Source organism: Bradysia coprophila (genome assembly GCF_014529535.1).
Source record: "Bradysia coprophila strain Holo2 chromosome IV unlocalized genomic scaffold, BU_Bcop_v1 contig_106, whole genome shotgun sequence".
NCBI classification, from domain to species: domain Eukaryota; kingdom Metazoa; phylum Arthropoda; class Insecta; order Diptera; family Sciaridae; genus Bradysia; species Bradysia coprophila.
In genome coordinates this window covers 833,711-847,540 of record NW_023503372.1, presented here as the reverse complement: position 1 = coordinate 847,540, position 13,830 = coordinate 833,711, and the positions used below count along the sequence as shown (strand labels likewise).

Below are 13,830 nucleotides of genomic sequence, written 5' to 3'. Positions count from 1 at the left end.
ACATGGTAAATAATAACCGACGAGTGTTTTCACTGTTTACCATTAGAAAAACGGAAAGTCAAACATTTGCGAACTTCGGCTGCTGAATGTAATCTGTGATTGTTTAACACTGATAAACAAGACCTGGTGCAAGGCGTGAAATGAATAGTATGAATCTTTGGGTTGAGTGGATGCAACCCAAGCCGTAGGCAAACACACAACGCAAGTTCCAAAAAATTAGCAGACAGGGCACCAAATGCTACATATATAGTGCCAGAGAACTGATTGGGGTGAGAGGAGCTGGTGGAGACTCGTCCAAGCTTTAAAATTACGACTTTCGGATGGTCGCCTCCCTGCAGATTCATGGATGTTATATACATTCGATAATTACTTAATAAATTGGTAGAGGGTGCGAACAACGGTTGTGAAAGTAAACTTTCGTTTCAATAATTCAATAATTTCGGGAATAGCTATGTGATGCTCACTCGTTGTGAGCCACTTGGTTAGGTTTTGGTGACTTTTTCGACAAGTGTAGTTGTATACCTAGCCTTCAACTCAGCTATACAAACTCCGTCTCGTACCGAAGCTGTTCCCTCATGTGATAAATTAATTTCGCAGCATCTAATCTACTTTTACTTTTACTCACTATATCCACTGGAAATGAGTTCTACCCACAGCACTGCTCCTAGCACGAACACTGAATTGACAGGTGTCAAATTTGAGGTTTTAGTGAGAAGTGCTTTCGCTTCGGATTGTTTGGATTGTTTTAACTCATACATCTGATATCAACAACGACGATAAATATGAGGTGGTGAACCATACATTCCAAAGCCCAATGACCTAATGAAATTAAATATTCCTCTGGAGATGTAGGATCAATAATTACGAGAAGAGCGGTTGTAACTATAGGAAAAGTGCGTTCGAAATTTAGCGTTTCGTTAGTATATAGACACTAGACTCCTGATCAGTTTATCGAGATAGACGAAATAAAAGAGCAAATGACTTCCGATTAGTTGTACGTGTATTTCAGTCAATATTCAACTATAATTTGTAAAAACCAGCTGATTTTACTGGTCATACCTTACACCAATTTGACTACGGAATATTCCTTAAATTTCTAAACAAAATTATTAAACAACCATAAGTTTAGCATGCGTTTTTCGAGCAGAATAATTGTCGTTCAGCGGCTCGTCGCCTAGTCAGTTCCGGTGTAACTTTACCATCCTTCCTATTCCATTTAGCAAATTCAGCAGAAGCACCGGACACATCATTTTTATTCAATTTAAGAAGTAGCGCTGACTTCTTTAAACATTCGCATCCCAAATCGAATGTAAACGAAACGAGAGCAGAAAATTGAGCTGCATTCAATTGGCCACATCGAACGTTCGCATTGACGCATTCTTCGAATGATTTGAGCTGAGCTTTCAGTAAACTGGTTGCTTGACTAACTGTTATGGGTGGTCGTAGTTTGTCGCAAAGATTTGCTTGGCAAACGTACCCATAGCCGATGAGTTTATTCTTCTGTACGGAAAAAACGGATGTTATTTTCGGCGATCCTCAGACTCACTGAGATATACTTGCTTTCGAATCGGTATAAAAATATGGCTGGAAACCTTCATGTTCTTTGATTAAATTTAGACCGGCGGCTGTCGTAGGACCGGTGTAAGCTTTTTACATTTGTGAAAGTTAAATATTTTACAATTAGTCTGGCACTTATGTTTTCAGTATGTATACCTTTGCTCAAGCTGTTGCTACATGCTGTGCCTGCGCATAGCACGAATAATCCGCACGTTAAAAGTAATTGAACAAATTTATGACTTTCCATTTTAAGTTTCACTTCGACAGTTTACAATTAAACAAGAACTGATGGATAGTACAGAGAATTTCGCCTTTATAAATGAATCCCAAAGAACAGAAACTTTCAAATAAAATGATAAGGACAGACAAAACGCAATTAAAGATTAGAATCAGGCGTATGTATAGAATATGTTTTGTCGTTACCGTTAACATTATCTTACGTTGTAAATGCGGTTGATTACACCAAACGAGATTCTTTAACTTTGTACAGTCACTGTCGCTAGGTGATTGGGAAATATCATTATTTCAGTAAAAATAACAAAGAAAAGAGCTCAGCAGGTACCTCACCAGTCTTTTTACATGAGAACAAAGAAATTTTGAAAGGAGTAGAAGATAGCCTTTCAACATCCTTACGATCGCGAATTTAACCTTTTATAAACTGCATGCCTATCGTTCCATAAATATTCAATCTATTACACTTCACAATCTTGTACTTCATTAGTTTTATAATACGTTTTGCTATAAGATCTCTTCCCAGTTAGAGATCCATTGAAATCAAGTAAAAATTCACTTACCGTCCACTCTCATATAATAGTACAAGCATTACTTATAAATGGGACAAATGATGGATTTTTGTGTGAAATTTACCGATTCGAGGCGAAATCGAAGTCGGTAAACACACAAAAACTCATTTCCATTATTTCGAAGGAAGGTTTTTTACTGAAAAATGTTTTGCTTGCGTGAAATAAAGTTCACTTTTCCTCAAGTTTTTGAGTTCGACTTGGTTTGTTCCGCACAACTCTCATACTTACTGAAACAACCGATTTACAAGCAGGAACGCAATATACTACAATCTTTCGATGGATCAACGCACTTCAAGCACAAGTGGTACTCTAAATAGGGTACTCGAAACTTGACAGTGCTCCATACAAAATTTTACACTGTAAAAAAAGTGGGGATAAAATTTCATACAAAATAGTACTATATTTGGCAGCTGACATTAACCTGTTGCAGACGGCAAGCATATGACCAGTATTATTATCGGGTCTATTACTTCCATTGATCAAAGTATTTTTAATCAGTTGATTTCAAATCTTGTACTTCAATTTTTGTAACATTCATTTTACCATATACAGAACCACATTACCCAGAGCTTGTAATTATGTTTGTCGTCGTTGTCGATGAAAGACGAACAGCCGTAACTGGAAGTGCGTTGCATGGATTCTTTTGAAAAACTACCGAAAACGGACGCATTTTCCAGTAGACTTCTTTATATGTACCTAGAAAGGACTTCGACCCTAGAAACTAAAACCACTTTCAAAAAATTCTTTGAATCTTGTGTGGCTAGCCAGAGGTCATCAAAAACTGAAAACTTGTGCTTTTCTTACAAAAATTTCTCCAGTTACACTAGCCGTACATGCCGTAATCGCATGTACTATTTAGCCGAATAGGGACTTTGGGTTTAACATTCAACCACATTGAAATATGTGCAGTTAAAGTTTTCAGTCGAAGACTTACACTGTTCTTACAGAAATTTCTCGAGGTAGACTAAACGTACATGGTTTTGTGGGGTATCATTTGAAAGGTAATTTTATGTGCTTTTCGGTCTTATGTGGTTTTAATGCATCTACAATGAAAAATAAGTTGAAATGTTGAAGTGTCCATATTTCATCGCATATGCATCTAAACCCCATAAGGCCCGAAAGTATATAAAATTACCTTTCCAACGACATCCTACACGACCATGTACGTTTCGTGTACCTCGAGAAACTTCTGTGAGAACAGTGTAAGTTCACAGTCTTTTTCGGTTGAGAACTTCAACTGCACATTTTTCAGTGTGGATGAATTTTAAGCTCAATAAGTCTCTATTGGGAGGCTCAATAGTCACGGAAAATTCGTGGATATCGTTAAAGGCTGTGTAACTTATAATGTGGCTGCAGTTCTTATAATATAGCTGCAAGACTTATAAAAATATAGCTACTGAACGCATATCCTATTAATGTTGGTTATTTACCTGCAATGCGAGTTACACAACTATATTATAGATTACAGAGCTACATTATGCATCGACAACACATGTTATAGCTAGGATTTGCATATTGTGGCTGTGTACTCTATATCATAGCTGTGTAACGCATATTTGACGTATGAAAAATATAGCTGTGTGCTGCATATCAGAAAATGTATGGGACCATGCATTCAAGTTGTGATTCGTACTGACGCTTGGTCGGACTCAATGTTAACAGATAAAGAAAAATCGTAAAATAGCTTGGCTGATTTTAATAAAGCTTGATTGTCAGGTTATAGAAATACCTCTTCAATAGTCAAAATCCGTGGAAACACAGACGAATGAAAGTATATATCAGAAATTTCAATACATTAGAAACGAATTAAGCCAAGTAACTGCTCCCAAATGTCAAACTAGGCATTTCACAGAAAACAATTGAATGGGCGATTCTTCACGCAGGCAGTCTCAATTTACTTTCTTTCAGAACCTGAAACAATGCTCCAATGACAACTCACCAAAGTAAAAATGCTAAATATGAAAACTACAGACTTGAATTAGGCTGTGTGCCTTATAATATAGCTGCAGAATTTATATTGCGGTAACAACGCTTCGAAATAGGAACGTATTAAAGCACAAGCAAAATCAGCACAACAGCAGCATAGGTGACGGTCGGATTCTCAGGTTAAGCATCAATGGGCGCGGTTAGTACTTGGATGGGTGACCGCAAAATTCATGAAAGTTTAGGAAAAAATTTTATTTCTCGAGATAGATTTGAAACGCATCTCACAGCTATAATATAAGTTACACAGCTATTTTAACTACAGTCTTCGCAATATGCATTACACAGCTATATGCCAAAAAATGGGGGTGCTAAGTCCACTTATAGATCTCATACGCATATTGGGATTTTCCGATACATGTGATTACCTGTCTAATGACACCTCACCCGACACTGTACGTCTCGTGTAAATGAAGACATTTTCGTAAGAAAAGTTCAAGTTTTCGGTTTTTGATCAACAGCCACACAAAGTTGTTTCGGCTTCAAGGCACATATAAAAAAGTCCACTGGAAAATGCGTCCGATCTCGGTAGGTTGTTTTTCGAAAGAAACCCTCTTCAGGCTAGATCCATAAGTTTGAATCTTGTTATCCTTCATTTTGTGATGGAAAAAGTGAAGGAATAATGTGGGCAATTGTATAGACGACAAATAAGACTAAGATGAGTAATGGACTAATGACCCTCGAGCGGTAAGTTTGCTATCTATAATTGAATTGCCTACTCCGTAACATTTATGTGAAAGTGCTAACACCTCGAATGGACCTGCGATGTTAACGCCGCTATAATCGCTGCACAACTTTCACCTGACCGACCGGTTCGAACTAGGAAAGCGCTAAATGAGAAATTCTTGTAGCAAATGAGAGAAGAAGTGAAAGTCAAACCCATGTAGTATGGAATGGAAAGTTCAACTGCCGATATGCCGATTTTCTTCCCTTGCATCCTAAGTTAGGTACCATAAAAACGATAAAGACTGATTTATGAGTCGATCATCCATTTAATTAACTTCCAATCTTCCTCTTACCCATCCATTCCCGGCAAATATGTACAACTATTCGATGACAAAACTTATTTGTTAAGAAAATTTCATTCACGATGGAATGTTGGTCGAAGCTGTGTCTTTCTCCTTTTGTGTAGAGGTTTGTCCGGGTGTAAACAATTGACTATTCACATCTTCGATGTCATCATTGTCGGAGCCTGGACCGATCTCTTCTTCGTGTCCTATATTCTCAATGTCTACTTCTGTTCCACCGACGACAGATTCGGTTTCAATAAATGAGTTGAATCGATCAATCACCGTTTCAGCGGACGAATTGTAATCATTGTAACTGTCTTCGCCGCCGTCTTTGTTCAACACATTGTTCGGTTCAATTTCGCTGTCACTGGCGCTCTCTTCCTCATCGTCACTATCATCCCACGACCATGTAGAACACAAAGTACTAAGTTTTTTCAAAAATCGTAGCCGACGGAGTTCGTTGTGTCGCCAATCCGCACAATGAGCCATATATTTGCGATTCTTCTCGCCATAGGCTTCCTGATATTTTTCGTATTTCTGTAAACCTTTCTTTCGAAGCTCACACTCGATTCTGGGCATGCGACGTACGAATAGTTCATGGTCGCCTCTGAAATCTCTTTCTTTCGTTTTTTTCATCAACCAGTACAGAAAGTTGTCCACTTTCATGTCGACCCTGCAGTCCCATTTTGTGCAGAGCATTTTCAGTTCATCTTCGGTGCATGGCCCATCTTCGTCACTCTGCGATAGAAGGAGAGAAATCGTTAGGAAATGACCGTTATGGTGGATACAATTGTAGCTAAGGTAAAACTGGTAACGAAGGTTGATTTGTTGACTAAAACATTTTCCGAACGCATCAATTCGTCAGATAAATGAATGGAAGAATGTGCTGTTCAACAGTACAATTCGAACAATCAACTAAATTTCCGAAGAAAAACATTTGACATACAAGGACAGTGTATCAATAAAACCAACGTACCGAAGGTCCTTTATAGAAATACTTTAATCCTTCAACTCGGTCAGGCGGATACTTGCTCCAATCCATTGAATCATTATCACTCGTCATAGCAATTAGAAAAAAAAAAAAATATTTAAAAAACTGTCCAAAAATCAAAATGTACAACAAATTCCTTTACTTTGCTGATAGCGGCTGATTATTTTTGAAACTGAACAACAAATTCTTCTTCTTCAATTTTCGGTAACCGTCGACTGGTACATATTGTCGACTGTAGAAGATTTTTTGTGGATATTTGAGAGGGAATGAAATTTGAATTCAATATTTATCACAGATCAGTAATGCTTGATTTCCACTTATCAAGAAAGTACTCTAGGGCCAAAATTGAACTTTTTAACTTTTCGCATTCTTTGTTTGACAGCTCGCTCTCTCTCACACACACACTGCCCTCTCACGAAGTACTTTTTGTTGAGTAGAAACCATACCTTTGCTTGATTTCCACTTATAAAAAAATCACTCCGTTTACATTTTAAATAATAGCAAAGAGGAGTCGTTTAGCTAAACTGCGGCAAAACGGAGTGGTTTGCGTGTGAGTCGAAATCAACCATTGACTTAAAAACAAAATCTTAAGGGATTACAATATCATTTAACAAAGTTTTAGATACTAGAATGTCAATCACTACAAGCTTAAACTAATTTCAATGGAAGTTAATCTTGTTAAGGGCGAAAACACACGTGTGTTTTCTAAGGGACCGGCCAGGCGTAAAGTTTTTGAGAAATATTTCGAAATTTTTTTTTTTAACTTTTAAGCATTTCCTTATAAAAACCCAAGGTAAATATATGGGCGGAGGTAATGCCATATAAAACCGAATCAGATGTGCAGTGGCACGAAAGTTTGCTATAAACGCCATCTCTTCCTTCTTTTAAAAACACAAAATTGCTTAGAAACCTGGGCCATCTGTTTTATAATAGGCACGACATTTTGTGAAACACAAGTGAATCATAGTCAACCATTTCAAAAAAAAGTGTCATTAGCATCGAACTATTGTGCTCTGAATGGCATTACCTCCACCCATATATTTACCTTGGGTTCGACAATTTAAATTTTAATTGTGCGAACTTCAGCCAAATTAAATTTTTCCGAGGGGTAACCGACTCGGGTACTTTACTACACACCCTTAAAGGGAGTATGGAAATTGATGGAATTATAAGGAATTGACCGGAATTGACCGGAATTGGCTGGAAATACGTTAAATTGTAGTAATAAGGATAAAAGTATGATGATCGGAAATTCCTGGTACTTTTTTCCGATCATCATGTCCGGAGCGTTAGCGGAGGACTTGACGCAGTCTAACTTCCAAAAAAAGAACGAAGAAAATTTTTTGAGACGCGGCAACTATATATAGGCGAGAATTTAAGTTTCTTTCCTTTGGCCTGTATCACCACAAATTCTATTTTATCTTATTCGCGCTTCAAATACGAGCAAAACGAGCTATCACTCGACTATGTAGCTTTAAAATTACCGGAGATACATCGTTTTGAAATTGGCACTTTTCATAGAAAATACACCAAACTGACTTTTCCCAAACAATCAAAATTTTTCAACTTACTCTGTATGTTTCTATCTGTCTATCTGTCTATCTATCTATCGACGGACGATCTCGGAAACTAGTCAACCAATCTCCATGAAATTTTGCAGGAACCTCAGGGTGGGCATAAAAATGAAATTGTGATACGCCATTACCCCAGGAAAAACCAGAATTTTGTTTTATTGGCCTCGAAGTGGTTTCTGAGTGTGGTTTTCGAGGGTCGGGAACGCGTTTTCGGCTGTAGCTTAGCTGTATTGAAACCTACAGAGGCGTGCGACCCATCAAATGAATGGTATTCGTAATACGATTCGAACAAAAAAATAATTTAAAAAATCGGGGCAGATTCGTTTGAGCTAGAGTGATTAGAGTGACCAAATTTTGAGCTACTCGAGCGTAGGATGAAAGGACTAATATTTTTTTGGGTTATGAAAGATAGAGAGTTACTTTCTTCGGCAAAGTCTCAGAGTTTTACGAGTAGAAAAGAAGGGCATTTGTGAAAAATGTCGAAAGTTGGAAATGGGTGGGTCAATTGGGGTTTTGGAGATATTTCTTGAATGGTTCGTTAAATTCGTTAAATTTCGTCAAATTTTCGAATTTCGTCAAATTTTCGAATTTCGTCAAATTTTCGATTTTCGTCAAATTTCGAATTTCTTCAAATTTTCGATTTTCGTCAAATTTTCAATTTTCGTTAAATTTTGTCAAATTTTCAATTTTCGTCAAATTTTCGATTTTCGTCAAATTTTCGATTTTCGTCAAATTTTCGATTTTCGATAAATTTTCGATTTTTGACAAATTTTCGAATTTCGTTAAATTTCGTCAAATTTTAGAATTTCGTCAAATTTTCGACTTTCGTCAAATTTTCGATTTTCGTTAAATTTTCGAATTTCGTCAAATTTTCGAATTTCGTCAAATTTTCGAATTTCGTCAAATTTTCAAATTTTGCCAAATTTCCGAATTTCTGTTGTAAACTGTTATAAAAAGCAGTGTTCTAAAACTTCTAAAACGACTGATATCCCAACAAAAATCTCTTCGAGAAAAGTGTGACGCAGTCTTTGAAGTACAATTTCTAAAATGAATGATATCGCTAGAGTTGACGCTTTCAGCTTCGTTACGCAAAAATTAAATTTTACACCCAATTTTAGTTCAAACAAGCTGGCTTAGTTTTTCTCATCATCTGCCAAATAATTTTTACCAAAAAAGAAATTTGACTGGAAACAACCAAAATTTTACCAAAAAAATCTGCGTCGCAAAGTGGCAAATGTTCAGGAACAGACCAGCAAGAAAATTTATCTGCCACATGCGACGCAGATTTTTTTGGTAAAATTTTGGTTGTTTCCAGTCAAATTTTTTTTTGGTAAAAATTATTTGGAAGATGATGAGAAAAACTAAGCCAGCTTGTTTGAACTAAAATTGGGTGTAAAATTTAATTTTTGCGTAATCATACTTATCTGTATTTAGTCTAATTTACTTTCAATTCCCTTACAATGTATTCATGTATTTCCAGTCAATTACTTATAATTCCTTCAATTTCGCGTATTTCCAGTATTCAATTCCGGTCAATTCCTCATAAATCCTCATAATTCCATCAATTTCACGTATTTCCAGTCAATTCCTTTTAATTCCATCAATTTTACGTATTCCCAGTGGTCAATTCCGGTCAATTCCTTATAAATCTATCAATTTCTTGTATTTCCATCAATTACAATTATTTACCGGAGTATCCGGGAAGCTGTAACATTAGCTGTTCATTACAAAACGCTCCTTTTTTTGACTGTAGTCTCTATTTGACAACTATCTTTATAGTGAGTCACGAACTATTTCCTACAAAAGAATACTTATGTCGCAATGGAATTAAGTTCCAAACGAAACATTTTTATATTTTATTTCGATGCCGAACGTTATTTGAAGTATTTTTGAACTATATTATGCATGGAAATTTTGCATAATTAATTTTTAATTCAGTAAAGTATCGTGAAAAATTAAGAAAATAAGCAAAGTCAGAAACCTTCGTCAACGTGCGTGCAGCGCGCCATCTTTTTATTCAGTCGAAATTGTGAAAATTTACATATAAAACAATCGGGATATTTAGCAAAGATGTAAACAAAATGTCCTTCTTCATTTGGCAAATGACCCTTCTCCATCGGGTTGTACATGCTATGAACACAAAATCAGCTTTATAAAAAAAACTTAAAACTTTTTTGTTATGGTCCAGAATAATTTTTTGCTCATAATAATGTTCTTAATAGAAATAAAATCGTTGTTTGGAACTCAATTGAATAATAACGGAAAATATCGTGGAATTATTTCGAAAATTCGTGGAATTGTAGAAATTAATTGGAATTATAGGAATTGAATGACGAATCCAGCAATAGTATACATGTTAATCCGGTAATTGAAGTAATAAAAGGAATTGAAAGAAATTAAAAAGAATTAGCAATTGATTTGCCACCATTTCGGCCAGTCGGTTACTTCTCGAATTTTTCGCTGAAAGATAAAAATGAAATTGACTATCTCGTGCTCTCACAGACAAAATTTAAAGACACAGATCGCATCTGTTCTAGCAGTACGACTGCTAATTAATTTTTATTTATGCTGAAATCAGTGTGCTTCTTTTATCCATTTCTCAAGGTTAGGCATGTTCAAGCTCAATATTTAATCGGATGAAAATTTTCTGCACCTTCCGAACAGCAAAACGAAAGCTATGTGGGCTTTATGGCTCATACAATAAAATTAACACAAACAAGAAAATTCCATGACACACGGCTGATAAGGAAATTCACTCTCAATTTCCCCTATCTCTCGCATATTAATATTATTAAAGTGACAGCGAACATCAATCATTATAATATTTCAGTACCTAATCCTACCTACCTTAGTTTGTTAGTTCGATTAGTCCGCGTAGCTTTAGTGATTTTGTTAAATATATATCCCTTTAGTAGATCCTTCTGTACTTTCCTACCTTCTGTGATTTGAAAACCAATCGAAGAGAAAAAAAATTATTTCGGGGTGTTGTCCCTTTTGTCGTCGTAAAATCTTCAGCGAAAAGCAAGCAAATATGGCAACAAAGAATTGGTCCAGTCCTTCCGCAAAATATGTTACCAACGAAATGTTAGCGCCATTCACAACAGGCTCGTCCATGCCAACATCACAGATTGAAATGACGCTAAGTTGTCGTAATCTGATGAACACCGACTATCTATCCAAATCCGATCCGTACTGCATCGTTTCAATGAAGGATTCGCATCAGGATCGTTATTTCGAGGTGGGCCGTACCGAACGCATCGACGACAATTTGAATCCGGAATGGGTGAAGAAATTCATTCTCAACTACAATTTCGAGACAGTGCAAAAGATTAAATTCGAAGTGTGGGATGTGGATCCGGACGGGCAAGACTTTCTGGGACAGTTGGAAACGACACTCGCTGATATTGTTTCATTTTCGGGACGACAATTCGTTGGCAATTTGACGGGCATACCAGGACGGAGTCTCGGTCAGGTGGTTGTTGTGACAGAGGAAGTGGCTAGTTGTAAGCAAATCGTTCGGATTAAATTTGGTGCCAAAAATTTGACCAAATTGGCCTGGCTCAGTAGCAACGATCCGTTTTTGGTGATATCTCGTTCGAACGAAGATGGATCCGCTTCAGTGGTTTACAAAACGGAAATGCGTCACGGAACGCAAAATCCAAACTGGCAACCATTCACGATGAGAGTAACGACGTTGTGTAACGGAGACTACGATCGAAACATTAAAATTGATTGCTACGACAATCGACGGAATGGAAATCACAAACTGATCGGAAGTACGAACACATGTTTACGCAGCTTGCACGACAGCAATGCCTCGACAGTTATGAACTTCACCAATCCAACTTCAGGCGGAAAGAACTGTGGTGTATTGAACGTTGAATCGATTCAAATGATGGAAGAGGTTTCCTTCTTGGATTACATTGGACATGGAACTCAAATGCATTTCGCTGTTGCTATCGACTTTACCGCTTCTAATGGTGCACCAAGTGATCCCACATCCCTTCATTTCATCAATCCACATCGGCCGAACAGCTACGAAATTGCTCTGAGAAGCGTTGGAAATATTATCGAGCACTACGACAAATCGCAACTGTTCCCAGCTTTCGGTGAGTTGATTGCTCTTTTGTTATTTGTTATCATTCGCAGGAAATTGAAACTGAAATCTCTCTCATAGGATTCGGAGCCAAATTACCACCAACTGGAAATGTGTCTCATCAATTCCCACTGAACAACAATCCATCGCATCCGTACTGCAAAAACGTTGAGGAAATTCGTACCCACTACTTGAATCGCCTGTACGAAGTGCAACTCTACGGACCAACGAATTTCGCTCCGGTCATCAACAACACCATTTCCATTGCTAGTCAATACCAAGACGGTAAACACTACTTCGTTCTGCTGATCATCACCGACGGCATCATCTCCGACATGCATCAAACGAAACATGCAATCGTCAGCGCATCCTCACTGCCAATTTCAATAATCATCGTCGGTGTGGGTAACGCCGATTTCGACGCAATGGACGAATTGGATTCGGATGATGTTCGACTGATGGTGGACGGTCGGTATGCTGAACGCGATATCGTGCAGTTCGTTCCGTTGAACCAATTTATATCGAAAAATGGTCCGTTCATCAAGTCGCAAGTGGACTTGGCTAAGGCAGTTCTGGAGGAGATTCCCGATCAGTTGACCGGTTTCATGAGATCGCGCGGTTTCAAACCGGACATGAAGTCGGAACAGATGCCGCAGGACGCATCGAAGCTGGTGCCCACAGCGCCTATGGTATAAGAGTATAAGTCAATATGGTAAAATGCCGCGCTTGACAGTGTTTCGTGTAAAGACAAATTTTCAAAGACAATACGGGATTGTTATCAAGTCTATTGGACAATTTAGAAAATACTTAATCTGTATGTTGAATGTTGATGTTGAAACTAGTCCGTTTGTAAGTGATTTCCCATTTTTTATTGTTGTTAGTCTTGTAGCAAAAAAAAAAAATCTGATGAACCGAAATCGGCCATGATCCGGAATCATGATCGAATTTTGTCATAATTCTATATACAAAACAATCTACCATTCTCAGTCGAGATGGATGTTATTCACAAATCAATCGTTCAATTATTGCAAAGCTTATGAATCTTAATTAACAGAAATCGAATGTTAACAGAAACAAATTGATATTTTTTGTCACAGATATTTACTCAAAGAAGTGTTCCTATATATGGTGCGGGTTTATATGACGATACGTATAAAACTTCTTTGTATTTACTTTACACATAAAATATATTTTTTTGTCTATTCACAATATTACGTATGGACATTGGGGTTTTTATCTCTTCTGCAAGCACTATTTGGTAAAATAAATGTTGCGCGGTCTCCGATATACACAGATGATATACTTATAAGACCACATATAGGTCAATGCTTGTTTGTGTCGCCACATTTATCAACTGACCCCACCGCGTTTTCTTTTCGACGTTATTTCACAACAATCGTAATTGAAGCCTGTCGTAGTTCTATTTTTGATGAAAATATTTGTTGGCATTTGTTTCAAGTATATACAGTCCACCTGACCTGCAGTCCATTTATTATTTAGTTTTCATGGTTGTCTCTCTGAGTATTTGTATAAACAGAAATTCTTTTTTTTCTTATTCTGATGAATCTAAATGAATCATACTGTCGATAACAGATGATTAACCGATTTCTGATAGTAAATTCCAACCGCTTTCCATGAATCTTTCTGTGGATCGTAATTAACCTGAGATGGTAAATTGAGAACCGAAACCGAAGATAAAATTTTTGTTTTCCGAAACGGAGATAAAAAAAAACGTCAGAAAGGCAGATAAAAATGTTGGTTTCGCCAGATAAATTTGAAATAATAAATAATTGAAAACGGCGATAAAAAAGTAATA

At 37.0% G+C, this 13,830-nt stretch overlaps 3 protein-coding genes across 3 annotated transcripts; 1 reads left to right on the top strand and 2 right to left on the bottom strand.

The window, feature by feature from the left end:
• Positions 1–988: 988 nt before the first annotated feature.
• Positions 989–1,865, bottom strand: LOC119070744. Its single transcript, XM_037175209.1, has 3 exons — positions 1,714–1,865; positions 1,561–1,646; positions 989–1,500 (listed from the first exon to the last, which is right to left on the bottom strand). Exons 1-3 carry the CDS (start codon positions 1,802–1,804, stop codon positions 1,126–1,128), a joined length of 552 nt encoding a protein of 183 aa, XP_037031104.1. The 5' UTR covers positions 1,805–1,865; the 3' UTR covers positions 989–1,125.
• A 3,483-nt stretch (positions 1,866–5,348) lies between these two features.
• LOC119070743 lies at positions 5,349–6,529 on the bottom strand. Its single transcript, XM_037175207.1, has 2 exons — positions 6,330–6,529; positions 5,349–6,091 (listed from the first exon to the last, which is right to left on the bottom strand). Exons 1-2 carry the CDS (start codon positions 6,414–6,416, stop codon positions 5,429–5,431), a joined length of 750 nt encoding a protein of 249 aa, XP_037031102.1. The 5' UTR covers positions 6,417–6,529; the 3' UTR covers positions 5,349–5,428.
• Positions 6,530–10,677: 4,148 nt separating this feature from the next.
• LOC119070734 (copine-9-like) lies at positions 10,678–13,239 on the top strand. The gene is made up of 2 exons (XM_037175193.1): positions 10,678–12,027; positions 12,096–13,239. Exons 1-2 carry the CDS (start codon positions 10,950–10,952, stop codon positions 12,707–12,709), a joined length of 1,692 nt encoding a protein of 563 aa, XP_037031088.1. The 5' UTR covers positions 10,678–10,949; the 3' UTR covers positions 12,710–13,239.
• The last annotated feature ends 591 nt before the right edge of the window (positions 13,240–13,830 follow it).